The sequence below is a fragment of the Typopeltis vanoorti genome, chromosome 16 (assembly GCF_054136105.1).
Source record: "Typopeltis vanoorti isolate ZY-2024b chromosome 16, IOZ_Tvanoo_1.0, whole genome shotgun sequence".
NCBI classification, from domain to species: Eukaryota; Metazoa; Arthropoda; class Arachnida; order Uropygi; family Thelyphonidae; genus Typopeltis; species Typopeltis vanoorti.
Genome location: NC_143564.1, coordinates 25,028,144 through 25,048,819, shown reverse-complemented (window position 1 = coordinate 25,048,819; position 20,676 = coordinate 25,028,144). Strand labels below are relative to the sequence as shown.

Below are 20,676 nucleotides of genomic sequence, written 5' to 3'. Positions count from 1 at the left end.
AGTGATCACTGAGTAACACAACCATTTTTGTCTTTTTTTCAGTCACCTCTCTAACATCAGCCCTCTTTAAAATCATCCTTATGTGGTCATTCTTCCTTTCAGCTACTTTGTTCTTATAATCTGATTTTGGTTTCCTTACTATATGCCTCCTCCTATTTTTTTTCTGTTTTGGTCTTGTATTGTTGATGAACTTTTTGATCACTTTTCTCTGGATAGATCCACTGCAACATTTTCTTTTTTTTACATCTCCCACGTGATAATACTGCACATCCATTTAACTCCTATCCAATTTATTCTCTTGACCTTAGATATACAATCTGATATTGCTTCTTTCAGATATCTCTTTCCCATTTTCCATGCATTGCTGACGTCCTTTCTTTGAAGATAATTACCATACGTATGCTTCAAGCTCCCACCCTAACTTGCCATAATCATAGTTTCCCACTAGTTCCACATACCCCTTCTCAACTGAAAATTCCATGTTTGGCAGTATCCTAAGGCAAGACTGCATAATCACTTACCCAAATTGCAGGCAATGTAGCTATGTTTGTTATGGACAGATATTCTGATCATATGACCAGATCCAGCATTCTCAAACCAAAAGCCCATTCTCAAACTCCATCACATTCTGTTTACAGTAATTATTTTTTAATAGATAAATAAATTTGTGTTTTCTTCAAGCTCCCCCCCCCAATAATAATTATTCTAAATCATACATTGTGCTGATTTGCCAATGCATCTTCTACATCTTCCCCCCCTGTGCCTGCAGACTACAGAAGCAACTACATGTATATTTTGGATTTTACTTCTATCTCACACCACATTGCCTTCCACATCTGTGTCTTCTGCTAATCTCTTACTCTTTTTGGCTGCAGTTCATCTGTTGTCATCATTAGTACCTCTTTTCTCATCCTGTTCTCTCTATCCTCCTTGAAAATACTGTATCCAGTAGTTTCTTTCTTTCTCTGTAACTACATCATATGCTGTCAAATAGGTCTCACTAATTCCTATAACTTTAGTTGTGTTACATTAACCGATGCCAAAAAACTTCTCCTTATTCGTGATACTTCTGGCATTAGCACACATAAACCAGAGTAGCTCCTTAGGTATACCTTTACATTTTATGACATCTTCCTCATTCAATCATTGAACAACCAATATTTGTTAAATACCAATAATGCCAATATAAACAAATGGAAATGAACTTTCAAATATATTGGAGTTTAAAATTCATTGGAGTTTGTGATCATATGTATTATGATTGTACATATGAAGCAGATGTTAACGCTTCTACCTGTTTTACCATGATATTTAAGATGTAGACACAAGTTACTGTTTGTTCTGGAGAATGGATAAGAATTGCTACTTTAATGTGAATAATGTCCAACCTTATTTCCTCCATTTGCTTCTTCGTCTTGCATTCTGTTCTCCATTCTCCTTTCACTTCTCCATTCATAGACACCACCTTCTCGGTCTCTCCTACCATAATCTCCTGCTCTTCCAAATTACAGTGCCTTCTAGTCAACTCAAGTGAAATGGATCCATCACTTTTATACAGTTCCATTCATTCCTCACATTCACAAACTGCACTCTTGCTTGCCATCACAACTTATCACTGTCATTTCTGGCATCATGCTAACTACATTTCCTATCACACTGTTATCTTTTATTTTTTTCTCAATAAACTCATAATATTCATCCTCAGTCCTCCTCTTACAACACCACCAACTCTCTTACTCCTTATATCCAAAGCCTGCATCATTCAGCCTCATCTATTCTTCCTTCTTGAAAGCAAACTTTTGCATTCTCTCATTCGTCACACCTTTAACAGAAGAATATCCATCATATATAACCACTCTCGAATCATTCCTTAACTCTTTTTCATGGCTGTCTTTCATTTGATTCTTCCAAATTTATCCATACTTATCTGCTTAATGTCTTTACTTAACTCTTAATGTCTTTCTTCACAAGCCGCATATCTTGCATCATCCAACTTAAATGTTGTCTTGCTGCATTACTTTCTCACTGCCATTCACTCTCTCTCTCTCTTTCATATCATTCATGCTCTCTTTTTTAATGGACACTCATCATTTTTTCTCACTATTCTTCACCCTCTTATGCTAACATACTTTTGCTGGAACTGCCTTTCTATCTGATCAAACATCATTCACATTATGAATGATGACAAAGACAATAATGATAAATTTAATTTAATCCTTTATCCAAGTGTGAGCAAACAAAGTTTGCGCCTGAAAGTATCTTCAGGACTGGGGTAAGGTGGTACAACACCAGGCAACTCATTGCAAAGGTGGAGCAAGCTAACATCACTCCTATCTCAGTATCTCCCATAATGCAAAACACATCTCCTTGCGGATAGTATAATGTTATGCATTAAGGGAAGGGCCACTACCCAGACTAGTTTTGACCTTTATTGAGGTCTCTTCAGTGGGAGCCAGACCCAAGTGGAGATACCAGGCAGAAACATTAGCAAGGTCATCTCTACCTATAGGAGTTGCCAAACGGTGTGCCACCTTTTTATTAAATTACTCTGGATTTAGAGAAAGATGTTGAAAGTTTACTATAATAAATTAGTTTAATCCTTTATCCAAGTGTGAGCAAACAAAGTTTGCGCCTGAAAGTATCTTCAGGACTGGGATAAGGTGGTACAACACTGGGCATCTCGTCGCAAAGGTAGAGCAAGCTAACATCACTCTTCTAACAACATAACTTTCTCTAAATCCAGAGTAATTTAATAAAAAGGTGGCACACCATTTGGCAACTCTTATAGGTAGAGATGACCTTGCTAATGCTTCTGCCTGGTATCTCCACTTGGGCCTGGCTCCCACTGAAGAGACCTCAGTAAAGGTCGAAACTCCAGTCCTGAAGATACTTTCAGGTGCAAACTTTGTTTGCTCACACTTAGATAAAGGATTAAACTAAATTTATTATAGTCTAACCAAGTAAAAAATAAAACTTTCAACATCTTTCTCTAAATCCAGAGTAATTTAATAAAAAGGTGGCACACCGTTTGGCAACTCCTATAGGTAGAGATGACCTTGCTAATGCTTCTCCCTGGTATCTCCACTTGGGCCTGGCTCCCACTGAAGAGACCTCAATAAAGGTTGAAACTAGTCTGGGCATCTCCACTTGGGCCTGGCTCCCACTGAAGAGACCTCAATAAAGGTCGAAACTAGTCTGGGTAGTGGCCCTTCCCTTAATGCATAACATTATACATATCCGCAAGGAGATGTGTTTTGCATTATGGGATATACTGAGAGAGGAGTGATGTTAGCTTGCTCCACCTTTGCAACGAGTTGCCCAGTGTTGTACCACCTTACCCCAGTCCTGAAGATACTTTCAGGTGCAAACTTTGTTTGCTCACACTTGGATAAAGGATTAAACTAAATTTTTTTAGTCTAACCAAGTGAAAAATATAACTTTCAACATCTTTCGATGACAAAGACAAGTTTTATTTTTTGTTATATTTTTGAAGAATTATATGCATGTTACCAAAAATTTATTAGGTTGGTTTTACTGAGACTGAATGCATATTAATTATCTGCGCTATATATATAAAATATATATATATATATATATATATATATATATATATATTTTGTTCAACTGTGAATGAAATTATTTTGTATGTTTTTGTTCTTCATTCACATTTAACATAATCTATCATATACTAAGCAAGACTTGTTTACATATTATTTGTTAGTCCCTTGCTTAAGATTTATTATTCATGTAATTTTCCTTGAAGTTCTAATAATAATTAGAAAATTAATCAAGAATATATGTATTAATAGTAGAAAAAACTCTGTGTTAAAATATTATCAAGATATTTAGCTTATTATTGCTATGTTAATATTATAAGAATTTGTATTTGATATTTTAACTGCGCATTAATTGAAATGTAAATATTCTTTATTTATTCCTATTTGCAGAAGTTTAGCATTATGCAATAGCTCAATTTTATTATGTTTTCTTTTGTTGTCATGGAGACGTATGTAAGTGAGCGAGCACAAGTTTGGAATAGTACGTGAGGGAGAAAAGCTGAAAGTTTAGTCAAAGAAACCACGAGAACAATTTAGGCAGGAAGAACACATATATAAAGGAGGAATGCTGAAAATAAAGATAGAGAGGAAACAGAGAGAGAGAGGATTGGCATTGGGTTGGAATCGGAACATTGGCCATTCGAGAATCAGAGTGTGATATTAGAGAGTCGGCAAGTCACTCAAGCAGCTATTTTAAGTCTACTAGTCGAGAAGCAGTTAGCTAATAAGTTGTAGAATAACAATTATAGCTGCGAAAAACAGCTGAGAGACTATTAAATAGACTAGCGATACTTCAGTTGCGATTTAATTTTAGCGCCGACCTTTCAAGGACATACGGAACCTTGAAGCAAAGTACGAAGTTTCTAGAGAATAGTAGAGGCTGTGAAGTTGAAGTTTACCGTTAGCTGTGTTTAGAATTATAGTGCCTAAAGAATTATTTGAATGCAGGAGGAATGAACAACTGTGCATATAAAACCTCAAGATAGGGAATTATTGTGTATTGCCTTAATTCATGAGTGATCAGTAGTGCTTCATGCAAGAACGTCTGATTATGTGTATTGTGACCGTGAATTAATTCAGTTAATGCTTAGATGATTTATTTTAATGAGTGCCGTTTATTGTTAAAAGTGTTTACGGTTATAAAAAGTGTTTGTGTATAAGTTGATGAAGATAGAAGATTATCGGTAAGATTATTCCAACCATTAATATTCCTATGCAGAGATGTGAGTGTGTTTCATCCTAGAATTTCCTTATGTTAACAGTAACTATTGTGAAAATTAGCTGAAGTGTAAAATTAAAAGTGTTAGTTTGTGAAGAGGAGTTACTGCAATTTTTATTGTATTTGGAACTTAAGGAACTGTGAGACGACTGTATTATAAAGATAACAGATTTACCATTGTATGAGTTGTATGATTGAATTTATCTGAGGAGTTAAAATGTTTGTAATATCTTAATTACTGATTTGAATCTAAGTGTAAAATTTATGATTCTAAAATTAAATGTTTGTTTTTGTTAATCAAAAGTTGTATTTTGCCTGAATCTCTTTTACTGCACCATTCATAAAATATTCGAACCAAAGCAGGTAAATTAAGTAAGTTAAATATTCTCGGCCAGTATATATAATAACAACATATAAAGGAAAGGTAGTTGAGAGTTGGTTTTTCTTCAAGTCTTGAACTAATTCAGATATAAAGTGGCGCAGTCTTTAAATATAAATTTTCTTTATATTTGAATTAGAAATCAACTTGCAACCTATCAACTAGTTAAGAACATCTTAATAACTATATATTGGATCCAAAGTATAGATTGAGAAGAAGTAGGATCCAACAATATATATATAAATTATAGTGAATATATAAACAGGAAATCATTGAAAAAGGAAAAACAAGCATAAATATGAGAGCAGAAGTGATTCTAACTGACAGTGCAAGAGCTAATGTGACTGTGAAAACTGAAAAAAATACTGACTAATGGAGAAATACCAGCAACAGTTGTGGTATGCAGGAACTGAAGAATGAAATGATTAAGAAGAGAATTAAGATGAGGCATATGCAAAATGAAATTAGACATATGTTGGAAATGAACAGAAAACTGAGAAAGAATAAAATGAAAGATAGCGGAGAAAAAGATGTAAAAAATGACTGAAGAGCATTATTATTATTATTATTACTCCCATAAGGAAGAGAACAGGATAATATTGATTTTTATAATCAGCTACAAAACATATATAATAAAATAAATAAAAATGATTACATAATTTTAGCAGGAGACTTAAATGCAACAATTGGAAACACGAAAATTAATAATAATATAGGAATACATGGAGAACACACTCTAAACAGAAATGGTAAAAAATTGATTGACTTTGTAGTTTATAATAACCTAAAAATAATGAATTCCTTCTATAAACATAAAGACATACATAAATATACTTGGGCAGCAAGAGGATGGAAATCAATATTAGATTACTTCATATTAAATGAAAAGACATCAAAATTTTCACTAGATGTTAGAGTTCACAGAGGATATGAAATAAGCAGTGACCACTTCCTTGTTAAAATAAAATTAAGATTACCACCTAAATGGCTACAAGTAACAAGAACAGAAAGAAAAATTGAAACATTTGTTTATAAAACTAGACTATTGAACGACACAAATGTACAATGGCTATATGAACAAAGAATTAACCAGTATCTAGATAAAATAAAACAAAATGAAGAAATAGAAATAGAATGGCTTAATATAAAAATGATACTAAATGCAGCAGCAAATAAAAGCTTAGGAAAGACCAAAAAATTCAATAAAAGAAAAAAAACTGATGATCTGGGATGATACAATCAAAGAAATAATCAAAAAGAAAAAAGAAGCCTATCACAAAAGGTTAAGCAGTAAAAGATTAGAAGATGAAATAGAATATAAAAGAATAAGAGCCATAGCTAAAAGAGAAGTCAGAAAAAGACATAGAGAATCATGGAATAAATTTGTTTCTAATTTAGAACATGATTTATATAAAATAAGACCCAATGTATATAAGATCTTGAAACACCTAAATGCAGATACCAAAAAAAACATAAAATTAAACACTGAATTGAAATTAGAAGAATTTCTAAATTACTACACAGAACTGTGGACAGACAAATATTTTAAAAAAGACAACTGGGAAACAATTAACGAAAATGAAAAGGAAATAATTGAAGAAGAATTAGAAATCAGCCTGAAAGAAACAAGAAACGGAAAATCACCTGGAGAAGATAAGCTAGGTTTGGAACTATATAAATATGCAGGAACAAGATTCAAAGGAAGACTCTTATTATTTTTAAAATAAAATTTACTCAACTGGTATCCCCCCAATAGAATGGAAAAAAGCAATTGTGATTCCTATCTTTAAGAAAGGTAATAGAGATGACCCTAAAAACTATAGAGGTATCAGTATACTAAATTCATGTTACAAAATATACAGCAGAATCTTAAATAACAAACTAATGAAATATTCTGAAAACTTTATTCTAGAGGTACAAAATGGATTTAGAAAAGGACGATCATGTATAGACCCAGCCTTCTGCCTAAAATTAATAAGAGAGAAAAGAAGAGAATATAATTTAGAAACACATATTGCATTTATTGACTTTGAAAAAGCATTTGACAAAGTTAAAAGAAACATATTATTTAACATATTAAAAGAAAGACAAATACCAAATAATATCCTAAAAGCTGTCACAAGTATATATGAAAATAATCAAATACAAATAAGATTAAATCATGAGCTATCATATACAAGAGAGATAAACCAAGGGGTCCGACAGGGATGTCCCCTCTCAGCAACTCTTTTTAATATCTACTTAAATGAAATAATAATAAAATGGAGTAAAAATTTACATCAAGGAATTAAACTTTCACCTACAGTTAACTTAAACACTCTCCTCTTTGCAGACGACCAAATAATAATTACAAATTCTGAAGATAACTTACAGAAAGCTATTTTAAATCTAAATGAGATATCCAAAGATTATGGTATGATAATATCAATGGAAAAATCAAAAACTATGGCCTTTAAAGGACAAGATCCAGCAAGAACTAAAATAGTATTAGATAACAAGATCTTAGAACAGGTGAATTCATTTAACTACCTAGGATGTATGATAACATATGAAAATGAAAAAGATATAAACATAAAAATTGCAAAATATTTAAAAATAACAGGAGTAATTAACTCTATATTTAAACCAAACCTAGTTCAAAAACAAACCAGGCTAAAAGTATACAATACATTAGCCCTACTGGTCTTAATGTATGGAAGCGAAATCTGGACAATAAAACAAAAAGACAAACAAAGATTAACAACAGCAGAAATGAAGTTTATGAGAAAAACTGCAAAGTATACCCTATTTGATCACAAAAGAAACGAAGATATTATGAAAGAATTAAACCAAGAACCAGTAATTGAAAAAATTAAAAAATATAAACATAGATGGATGGAACACGTTCAAAGAATGACAACAGAAAGATTACCAAAACAAACCTTAAAGTACAAGCCATTAGGAAAAAGAAAACCAGGACGTCCTCTTAAACGATTCAACGATGACTTCTAAGGCCGGAACAGGCCATACTAGGCCTAAATCCTTGATACGTATGATGATGATTATTACTCCCAAGACTCCATGGAGTCAAAGACTCATCTAGGAGGTCCTTTTATTATATACACAGCTCATCATACCATGTCTTAAACACACTCAAATTCTCTGCAGACACCACACTCTCAGGCAAGGCATTCCAATCATTCACATCTCTGCATGCAAAAAAACTTGCTTCTCACTCCCCAGAGAAAAAAAAAAATCCAGAAAGTTTATATTTGGCATCATCTAGTTTAGTAATCTCTAAAATATTTATAAATGAATAATTTATTTAGGTTATACATAAATGCACCACAGTCATACTTTCAGAAAACCAATGACTCAATTGGGAAAAAGAATAGTTTTTTCATCTGGATTTTTTAGTAATTTCTTTTTTTTTTAAATTTCTTTACAGTTAGAATGGGGGTAAGGTATAATAACTCATATCTTATGTTTTAGGTGGCACAACTAGAAAAAGACTTCTATCAAGCAAAGAAAGAATTAATAAAAATTCAGAACGAAGTTGAAACTCTCGAGGAACAACTGAAATCCTTTTCAGAGCAATATGAATCAGCTATGTCAGAAAAAAAAACACTACAAGAAGAAGCTACCCTAATGGAAAAAAGGCTTATAGCTGCTGATAAACTGATATCTGGTCTTGGGTCTGAAGAAAATCGGTTGGTAACACAGGAATTATTTTTCTCTGTCAAAACCTTTGAGATGGAATAGCTGAGATTTATTGTTGTGAAATTTAATGCAAATTGTATTCCCAATTTTTTTTCTACTAATTTATTAGTTTTAGATTATATTAATATATTCTATCCTATCCTATTCCCTCAGCCATGGCTGGTGCGGGTAACTATATGTTACCATACTAGGGAGATGATTATGAAGCAAGGTGGTTTCCTGTTGCCTTCCTTGCAATAGTATATTTACGACTGTAGTCATGTGTGTGTTCACGGGACCAGTTTGTCTGTTTCGAGGGATGAAAAACCTGAGTTACCAGGAAGAAAAACCCTCCACCTCCATATGAGACCAGCTAATGCACCTTTAGTTGAAGGAGACCAGATAAAGGCTCCTCACATCACTGATGGGAATCGAACTCAGATCTTTCTGAACAAAGGGCTTGGTCTATACTGACTGAGCTATGGAGGCTCCAATATATTCTATACTAATATAGAATAGCAAACTTTCTCTCACTTTACTCTAAATAGGATTTTATAGTTTCAACTTAACAAAAAATGAAATTAAAAAAAAAACATTGTTCCAATGAGTGTATCCTTGATGGAAAGTATTGAAAATACAACAAGTAAACAACCTCATCTAAGAAAAATAAAGTTTAATATCTTTAATTAATATTTTAAGTTTTAATTATTTTTTTTAATTCCCTAATATTTCATTCTGCTGCTCATTGGTTCTTAATGTCAGTTCTTATAATATATATATATATATATATATATATATATATCATGATCCTTCAGTATTCCTGGCAATCATCTAACATTCATGTGTTTGTGAGAAAGGAGTAAACAATAACTTTAAACGAATAAACAAAATTAATGTTTATTCGTTTAAAGTTTAAATATTCTCATGTTTAAATAAATATTTATAATGCATTAATGAATATTCTGTATAGTATATAGCATCTCCCAGCCACTCCCTTCTTCCTGCAGCACAGAAAATTTTCTGCTCTCTTCCTGCATTTTCCTTTGTGCAATAGACTTCATTGACATGCTCAACACACTTTACTTAACTAAGGGACCAGCATCTCCTCCAAGGAACAGAACCTGACAAAAAGCATTACATGGAACACTACTTGATGCCGATTAGAGGCTTCCCAACCAGATAGTGATTAATTCTTTTGCTACCTATTCTGCCAGATTGTGCCTGGAGGGAGACTGAGTATAGCAGCACATGAGCAGCTCTGTCAAGGTTATGCTTGGACTGAAATCTAGGTATTCCCTGTGTTGAAGTCGTCATGTTCACAAGTCTTTTACTCCCACTTCTGTTTTGCAAGCTTCTGAAATCAGTACTCATATTATTGTTTATAAGAGAAAACATATGTCTAGTAAATAACTAAATTTATTTAGTTATTAAATTATTAGACTAGTATTTCGCATTGGTTGCCTCACATTATCCCATAATCTGAGAGATGATCATCTTGAAATCTTCAGGAGAAGCATGATCTCATCACTGCATTCATAGAGGTCACCAGCTAGGACTTTAGAATCCCACCTTTTACACTCAGTCTTTTTTTTGCTTTCTACTGGTATAAATGTATGTTATATCTTTGTGTCCATGAAAATGCCTTGGTGACCAAGGCAAAATATTGGTCTGATAATACTAGTGTAAAAATAGTTAAAGTTAATTATTATTCCTAGATGTATTTTCTCATCTGAGAACAACATGAGTAATAATCAGCATCTAAGCATCCTTGCAAAGATACTATACCAAGATACTATGATAAAAATCATGACTCTGTGGTATTAAAAAAATCAAAATTACAACTAAAACTTGTCAAAAAATAAAACAACAACAATGTAAGCACATCCCACACAAACCTTAAAAATGAAATTTCATGAAAAAAAAGAATAAAAAGTGTATGTGTGTACATTACTTCACTGACATCTGGGTTTTCAACATAAGCATTAATGACTTGCTTGCATCTCAACCTGATCTGTTATTGCTTACTAAACCTCATTTGGCATCCTTTACAATTACAGTTCACTTTAACTCTTAACTATCCTGACTAAGTATGTTTGGTTCCTTCTGAATGAGGGGCAGAACATCTGCATTTGTTAGATCTGGCATTCCATGCCAGAGATAACTAGCTTTGTAATAATTGAATCCCTTTACATAATCTGCTTTTCGTTTGCTGCCTTTACCTCTCTCCTCAATCCAGTAACCAATCTTATGTATTTAATATTGATCTCTGAAGATTGATTTTTTAGTATCTAATTACATAAACACTTTAATCTCAATTATTTAGCTTTATTATCAGTTAACCAAAAATGTTTGTGCAATTTTTTTTAGAATTCACTGCAATGGTTTGTTTTATTTTGTAGTAGTTTGCAGAGTGCAATTTTTTATATGTATCATAAGGCATATATATGTGTCAATCAATCAATGTACTCTAACTTGGTGTGTACTATTTTTCTATGAATTTGAACCTTTTAAAATGTCAGTTGAACCTGGTGTAATTCTGGCTTGTTTGCTTTATGAATATAAACTCAGTTTAAAGACTTCAGAATCATGTTATAAGATATGTGTGGCATTTGGAAAAGTTGCGGTAGCAGGACATACCGCACAGAAATTTAAAATATTTGTTTCTGGTGATAAATCACTAGAAGATTCATCACTTTCATGAAGATCCTCCATTATTGATAATGAAGAATTACGTGCTGCTGTTGAAAATAATTCAAGATTAACATGTCAAGAACTTTCACAAATGTTTAACATGAGTGGTGAAGCAGTTCATTTTCATTTGCATCAACTGGGAACATCATGGAAGCTAAGGAAATGGTTCCCACATGCATTATCAGATGACAATAAACTTCAAAGGCTATCAGTTTGTTCTTCACTTCTTTCACATCATGAAAACAAGCCATTTTTGAATTACTTGCTCATTTATGATGAAAATTGGATCTTGTACTCTAACAGGAAGTGAACTTATCATTGGTTGTCATTAAACGATTCAGTACCGTCCACTTCACACTTCAAAGGCACCCTTCATCCCCAGAAGACTATGTTTTGTGTGTGATGGACTGGAGTTTGTATTGTCCACTACAGGTGTCTTGTTGCAGGCCAAACAATTACAGCTGAGATCTACTGGATGCAACTCGAGTGTGTGCAGGATGAATTATTTCAGAAACAGTCAGGACTACCTAATTCGAAGAAAGTGCTATTCTTACAGGATAACTCAAACTCATATTGCAAAACTTACATTTGTGCTTTAGGAAGGGAAATACTCTCCTGACATTTCTCCAAGTGATCATCACCTTTTTTTGGTGCTAGACAATCACATGTGAAATATAGTTCTGCAATAAAACAGAGATTGAATGGAGGTTGCAAGGCTTATTACTTCTAAACACAAATATTTTATAAAAGCAGAATTTAAAAACTTGTATCTCACTGGGAAAGAGTTGTAGATTGTGAAGGTGCTTATTTTAATGAATAAAACATTTTATGAAAATTTCTGCAGTTGTTTAATTTTATAATAAAAAACTGAATGAACTTTTCCTGATATATTGTAAAGATAATTAAATATCTTTGCATGCATTTTGCACTACAGAGGTGATTGATCTGCTTCTCGTACAATCTCTTCCTTATGTCCTGTGAAGTACAACAGTGCCAATTGGAATAATCTCTGGGATTTCCCTGTCAAGTCTGATTACTGTTTTGTTTTTCTTATCTAAACATCTGAAAAATATTTCCTATAATCCTTACTGGAATGAGGACCTTACTCCAAACAGAGCCCAACCATTACCCAAGCCCTGGTTAAAAAAATAATAAATAAATAAATAAACAGTATATGTCTTTCACCAATCAACCACTCTTCTTTAGAAGCCAAAGGACTTACTACAAAAATGCCTTAAAGATAAAATGTTTAAAGATAATATGGTAAGGAACACATTATCTTTAAACACATGGCAAATTCCCATCCAGTTCCATTGCCTTATGGACATCTAGAGTACTTAGAATTTGAAACACACTCTCCTCATGTTTGTTTAATTACCCAAGCCCTGGTTAAAAAAATAATAAATAAATAAATAAATAGTATATGTCTTTCACCCATCAACCACTCTTCTTTAGAAGCCAAAGGACTTACTACAAGAATGCCTTAAAGATAAAATGTTTAAAGATAATATGGTAAGGAACACATTATCTTTAAACACATGGCAAATTCCCATCCAGTTCCATTGCCTTATGGACATCTAGGGTACTTAGAATTTGAAACACACTCTCCTCATGTTTGTTTAAACCTTGAACTCTCTCCATCCTTCTTGTTATAAAACCTAGTTTTCCAGGATGTAATAGCTCAATAAAGCAATCATTAAGCAACTCCGCTATATCTTCTGCATCAGTTACTTCCATTTTCATGTAATAATGTCATTCATGATATTATTAGTTATCCACTTTGCACTAAATGATGTTCTTTTTTCACTCAAATTATCTAACTTACCATTGCTGCTAATAAATATTTCTTTACTAGTTCCCATGTACTCGTGACATCTCTCCCTTCCAATTCTTACATCCTTGGAACTAACTTCAGATTGATATCTGAGGTTATTATAATCACCTGCCTTATAATTCCACATAAATTTTATGGACTTCTCTCAGTTACAATCGGATTCTGTGGTGTAAGAACTGAATCCAAAACTCTTGATCCTTGTGTTTTTTCTGCTACATGTTGACTGAGATATTTGCCTCAAGAATTCCAGACATTTCCTTTCCTTAATGTTGTTTTCTCTGCAACATTACTGCTATTGTTAAAATCTCCCATATTGATCATACATTTGCAGTTAGAAAACTGATTTGCTTACACATTTCCTGCTCATCACCCTCTGTGTTCCCTGTACTATAGCAATGTCCCACTAAATCTTGTCCTGCACATCTCTACTTTATATTATACTATATGCTTTATGGCAATTTTGAAAGCATATAGTATAAAGTAGAGATGGGCAGGACAAGATTTAGTGCTTTTATATGCTTTCAAAATTGCATTTCTTTCCAAATTCTTCACTTTGAGAGGACTTCACTTGCCTATCATAAGTTTGTCCTGTTTGCCCTATAATCTTTGGAGAGGCTGAGAGTATCATTTTCACTAGTTCACATTTGACCTTGTAATGTACCATACATTCTCTCATTTCACAAGAAGACTATCCTTACAAAAGGCCACCCTACTACCATCCACTCCAGTTTCTCTGCTCTAACATTCTCACTTGCCCAGCGTACAATTATCTCACCAGATGCTTATGCCCTTCCATGTTCAGGTATAGTTCTTATCTTGCATAAAGTTCTCTTCTATGTTCAGATGCACAGTATCCACATTTTCCAGACCTCTCTATCAAAAAAATTCTTCATAAATGCTGCTCTCCTCATCAATTCTGAATTATTGTATCTGGACAATATAGTGATCTTACCCTTTTCTGCTGCTCAGTTTCTACCATTAACCTGAACTCTTTTACTCCTCTCTGATCATTTGTATCAACCATCACTATCTACATTTATTGCTATAGATACACTTTCTATTGTTCTTCTAGGCAGGCTCTCCTCTGGTATTCTATTCTGCACCCTATGTATAATTGAATCTCCATACATCACTCCCCTCACAGATCCATTCATTCCTTGCTCATCTGCATCCCTCTCTCTCTCTCTTTCTCCTCCAACTTTCTCCTTGCATTCTCACTTACCTGCTTTCCTATCATATCTCCATCTCTTTCTCATTCACTATCTTACCTTCCTCTCATTACTCCCCAATTTCTTACCCCACAACTTTTTTTAAGTGCCAGAATGCGCACATGCTGCAAGTGCAGCATGGCACAAAATCTTGCAAAATGCAAAATGTAGTCCTTAATGGTGGTGGTGGCTGTGTGATAACATATTGGAAAACTGACTTATTGCAACTGTCCTTAAATGTAAACTATCCACAGTCAATTATGATCTAACTTGACAAGACTCTGTAAATTTAAAACAAATTTGCTAATAATTTATATTGAAACTTATCTTTTTTCCTGCTGTCTTTTTAATGCATTTAACATGAACTTCCTCTCTAAATAAAGGGAAAAAGTAGAAAAGAAGGATTTATTTTGTTGTCAAGTATAATATACAGTCTAGCATGTTTATAACAAACACCATGACAGTGAACATTTCCTAGTTATAACCATCACTCACTATATCAGAGATGAGTTAAATCTACCTCCTCTTTTTTTTAAAATTCTCAATAACTTGATAAAATATAGATTCAAAAAACAAAAGAAGTATGAGATAGAAAAAATAATAAAATTAATTACCTAGATATGATTTGTATAAATATGCTTGTATACACTACAGTACACTTAATATTAATCAAAATTTATTTGTCCATAATTTTAAATCCAATCACTTAATACTAAATACAGTTTATTCGCCAACATAACATCATTATGTCAGTTTATTATTATTATATTTAAAAAAACTGACATAACATTTATGTTGGTTTTTAAATTGATCCAGCCAACCATTGTTATATAAAAAAAATGTCTGGCCCAAATTGTTTAGCAAATTTTTCCAGTTGACTCTTCAAGATTGAATCAGCTATTAAGAATCCAGCATTTCCTTGTGCAGAAAACAATTGAAGCAATGCTTCATTGATGTTTGTAAAATCACACTTTTTAATTTTGGGGGGATTATGTTGTTTACATATCAGCATGGAAAACATATTTTTATTCTTTCACAATGTCAATACTGTTGAAGAGGACAAAGAAAACTTTTTACAACACTTCATTTTTCACACCACATTCTAACTCACAATTAATTTCGATTTTTCTGTCAGATGAGAGATTTCTTTTAGTAGACATATTTCTGATGCAAGAACTCATTATTAACTGATTTTACAACCATTGTGGTAGTGTTTGCTTAAAATGAAGGAGGAGGAGCAGAGCTAAACCAGTGTTTCTCAACGTGGGGCGTACACCCCACAAGGGAGGCAAATTTGAATATTTTGGAGGGCAATTAGAAAATGATGTAGCATTCGTCACCTCATCACTGATATACTGAAAACATTCACCATTGTCGGCAAGGGAAGACATCAAAATCTTTGAGGCGTTGAGGTGGGCATGATCCAAAAAACGTTGGGAAATACTAGGCTAGACACTGGAGAGGTAGTTAGTGACAGGATGGTCCCCAAGGACAAGATTAGGTTATAAATCAGCCCTGAATCTGATGAAGGTGGTCATCATAAAAGTCATTCATTTCATTTTTGTCTATTCCAAAGAATTGGGTATTCCAAGAACTACTCAAGAATGAAGAAAGAATGTTGGGGAGCACTGGAATCAGGAATAGAGTGATGTCAGGAAGGCAGGTAAGTAATGGAACACAGACAGAAAGTGTTAGAGGAGAGAGAGTGAGGGATGTATGTGAGCAATCAAGGAACAGGGTGGTAAGAGGTATAATGTATGGAGACTCAATGATCCATGGTGTTCAAGATAGGATGCGTGAGGAGTATTTGCCTGGAGGAACGATAGAAAGTGTGGCTATGGCAATTAAGAGGGGCAAAAGGGTGGATGAGATGATTGTGATGGTAGAAACAAATGACTTGAGATGTAATGTAACTTGGGTAGCGAGAGATATCAGATTCTTGCTTGAGATTGTACAAAAGAAGATGCAGAGAGGAAAGATAGTGTGCATGTTTCCTAGGTATGATAGTGATGAGCTCAGCAGAAGAGCAGTAATATTGAATAACATAATAGCTAGAATGTGTCAGAAGAGAGGATTGGAATATGTGGCTGCTTGGAGGGCATTTGAGGACAGAAAGGAATTGTATGCTAGAGACTGCTTGCATTTGATGAGGAACGTAGGCATCTGGAAAGATTGCTGTTCTGAACGAGTTAGGTGTGTCAATGTAGACCATTGACACACCCAACTCGTTCTAGAATGCCCAGGGTGAATGGTAGCAGGGTGCCCTCTTGTGGGAATGGGTACTTAGGAGAAGGGGGATGACATCAGGTAATGCTGAGCCCTGTGGAGTCTAGAGGGGGATAATGCTGGGTATAGAAACAGTGGCATTTTTATGCTTTACGCTAAAGCCAGGGGTATCCGGAATAAAGGAGAGGAATTGGTGGTGCTGATAACATCAGCAAAAGATTATTGGAATCACTGAGACGTGGTTGACAGAAGAGGATATAATAACAGGAATAAAAGTAGCAGGGTACAGCATTTTTTGGTAGAATAGGAAGGAAAAGCGTGGTGGTGGAGTACTGCTTAGGATAAGTGACGACTTATGTCTTCTAAAAGTGGAGGCTTTGGAAAGCAGTGGCACTAATGATTTTGAAAGCATATAGTGTGAGGTGGAGGTGGGCAAGACAGGATATTTAGTGGGGTGTTGCTACAAACCAAGGAGCACAGATGGTGGGGACCAGGAGATGTTTACACAGTTGAGTTTGGCAAGTGCAAGAAGAATGATTGTTATGGGAGATTTTAACTACAGCAGTATAAATTGGGAAAAGGAAGATGGATGTAGCAATAAGGGAATGGAATTTCTAGAATTCTTGGGGGACAAATGTCTTAGTCAACATGTAATAGTGGGAACAAGAGGTTCAAGAGTTTTGGATTTGGTCATAGCATCAGAAGAGTTGATAATAACTGAGATGACATCTCTCCCACCAGTTGGAGAGAGTGATCATGTGGTTTTGACTTGGAAGATGAATAGACTTATTATTATTATTATTATTATTACCACGGGCTACTCCAGGAGTCCTTAGACTCATCGAGGGAGGCCCTAAACATCATGTTCACACAGCTGTTCAACATTCTCACAGTATCTATCATACCTTGCCTTGAACTCGCTCACTGTAATAGCACCCACAACAGACTCTGGCAGCTTATTCCACTCATTTACCACTCTAAAAGTAAAGAACCCAGCTCTAACACCCCTGCTAACCACGCTCTTGCCCAGCTTCCATGGGTGTCCCCTAGTTCTTCTCCCACCACCAGTCCTGATCTCAAAAATATCATCTGAATTAATCCTATAGAATCCTTTTAGCAATTTGAATGTCTCAATCATATCTCCCCTTTTTCGCCTATCAACTAGTTTCTGCAACCCACAAATCTTCAACCTGTTCTCATATGGTGCATTCCATAGACCTGCTATCATCTTAGTCACTCGCCTCTGGATCCTCTCAACCTCCTCCCCATCAAGAAGGAACCGAGGTGACCAAATCTGGGCACAGTAGTCGAGATGAGGTCTTATCAGGGCTCGGTACAGAGGTACAATAACTTGTTTTTCTCTGCTCGTCAAGGTATTTTTCAACAACCAAGTGAGTTGAGCTGATTTAGCTACTTTCGCAATGTGCCCCCTAAACTTCATCTCCCTATCCACCAACACTCCCAAGTCCCTGGCCTCATCAATCTCTTGGAGTACAGTTCCACCAATGTGGTATACTGCTGCTAATCTTTTCACTCCAAAATGCATAACCTTACATTTTGTCACATTAAATTGACATCCATTCTCCTTAGTCCAGAACTCCAATCTATCTAAGTCATCTTGCAAGACTTTGACATCTTCTGCATTCACTATCGCCCTACCCAACTTTGCATCATCAGCGAACAAATGAACTGTCCCACTTAGACCATTCCCTATATCGTTAATGAACAGATTAAACAGCAGTGGTCCAAGAACAGAACCCTGTGGCACACCACTAGTCACAGGCCGTTTTTTGGACTCTATTCCTGAATAAACTACTCTTTGATATCTCTCCATCAACCACCCAGCTATCCATCTCACCAACCCTATATCCATTCCCATATGTTGTAGTTTACGGATTAGATCCTGTCAAACGCCTTTGCCAGGTCCAGCAGTATCACTGTAAACCCATTTCCCTTATCCAGTTCAGCCGTCACCTTGTTATAAAACCTGAGCAAGTTACTGAGGCATGATCTACCCTTCACAAAGCCATGCTGTCCTCTGTACAGTATCTCATTTTCATCAATCCATTCCTGTATTTTTCCCTTGACTACTTTCTCCAAGACCTTGACAACGACTCCTGATATGCTGATCGGTCGGTAATTTGCAACCATAGTCTTGGATCCTCCTTTATGCAGTGAATCTATTTTCCCCTCTTTCCACGCCTTTGGGACTAAGCCAGACCCGAGACTCAGATTAAACAACATGGTCAAGGGAACTGATAATTCATTAGCCGCTTCATGCAAGACCCGTGCCGGTATACCATCCAATCCCACAGATGTATTCACATTAAGGTTCTGTAATAGACTATTCACCTCCACTTCATTCATCACAATTCCCATATGAACTAATGGTTCCTTCATTTTTTCAACGTCACCACCTGGATGATATACTTTTGCAAAGTGCACGCTCAGTAACTCCACTATATCGACTGGTTCAGTGAACTCTTTACCATCGTCATTCCTTAAAATCATTTTGCCATGTACAGTTTTTTTCTTGCTTGCAGCATATTGAAAGAACTGTTTGGGATTCTCTTTTGCTTGCATAGCTAGTTTCCTTTCATAATCGGCTTTTGCTGTTTTTACCACACTCGTTACCCTTCTAGCCTGTACTTTATACCGTTCGTGTGCCTGCAGTCACCCCTTTGCAAGACTTGCAAGAGTATCAAAGACATAGGAACATATGTGGAATTATAATGCAGGGGTTTATAATAGTCTTAGACATCAACTTGGGGAAGTTTCATGGAGGAAGGAATTGGAAAGCTGGGATATCATTAGTGTTTGGGAAATTGTAAAGCAATATTTGTTAGCAGCAATAGTAAACTGTTTCACTAACTGGCAGAGTTAGTGATGTGGTCCATCCTTGGATCATACATTGCTGATGTACAATCGAAGGTATTGAAAGTCCTTTACTCTTTCTAAGGGTTTATTGTTGATATGAAGTATAAAGTTTTCACAACCTAATTAGAATGCTTTGGACTTTTGGATGTTGATCTGCAGACCAATTAGTTTAGCCTGTGCCTCTAGTAGACTGAGATATTTTTGTGCATTTGTTGGTTTTGTATCAATAAGTACAACATCGTCAGCAAAGCTAAGATCGGTTATTTACATGGTGTGGGTGGATGTTTTAAAGTTAAAACCAAGATCTTGATGGTCTGGAAGATGTAGTCCAAGCATATTAAAAACAAATAAGGTGCTAGTACATTACCTTGCAAGCCTCCTGTTGTCACTGGAAATAATTCAGATGTTTCTGTTTTAAAGATTACTGTTGCATTGTAATCTTTATAAGGCTCTGAGATTGCTTGTATGAGTTTAGAGGGTAGACCATTGAAGCTGAGTGTTTTAAACATTGCTTCTCTATTAATGGAGTCAACGTTTTTTTGAAGTCTATAAAGTTTAAAATGAGTGGTAAGTTTTTATCATGTGAACCTTCTATGATTCTTCTGATGCAGTGTATCTGTTCTATTGTACATTGTTTTTTTAGAAATCCAGCTTGGTTTTTTTCTTAAAAGTGGTGTTAAGTAAGGTTCTATTCTATTGAGTATCTTCCTGTTGTAGATTTTAACTGTGGTTGATAGCAAAGTAATACCTCTATAGTTATCCATTCTATTAAGACTGCCCTTTTTGGGTATAGGGACAATAAGATCTTGTTTTTCCATTGTTGAGGTATTATTCCAATGTTTAAAGCTTGATTCATTATGGCAAGGAGATTGGAATATGTATTATACCCAGCATTTTTGAAAAGCTTTTGCCCCCTAATTCTGTCAATCCCTGGGAACTTTCCTGCTTTGGTTTGATCTGTTGCTATTTTTAGTTCCTTTTCAGTGAAGTCTTCACAGTTTATTAGT

The 20,676-nt window shown here is 34.7% G+C and overlaps 1 protein-coding gene across 1 annotated transcript in view; it reads left to right on the top strand.

Moving 5' to 3' along the window:
- Window positions 1–20,676, top strand: part of Dhc98D (Dynein heavy chain at 89D) — a 1,285,966-nt gene that overhangs the window by 946,267 nt on the left and 319,023 nt on the right. The window contains exon 49 of the mRNA XM_090406627.1: window positions 8,627–8,844. Within this exon, the coding sequence (XP_090262753.1) occupies window positions 8,627–8,844 (218 nt within the window). The remainder of the gene's footprint in view (window positions 1–8,626; window positions 8,845–20,676) is intronic.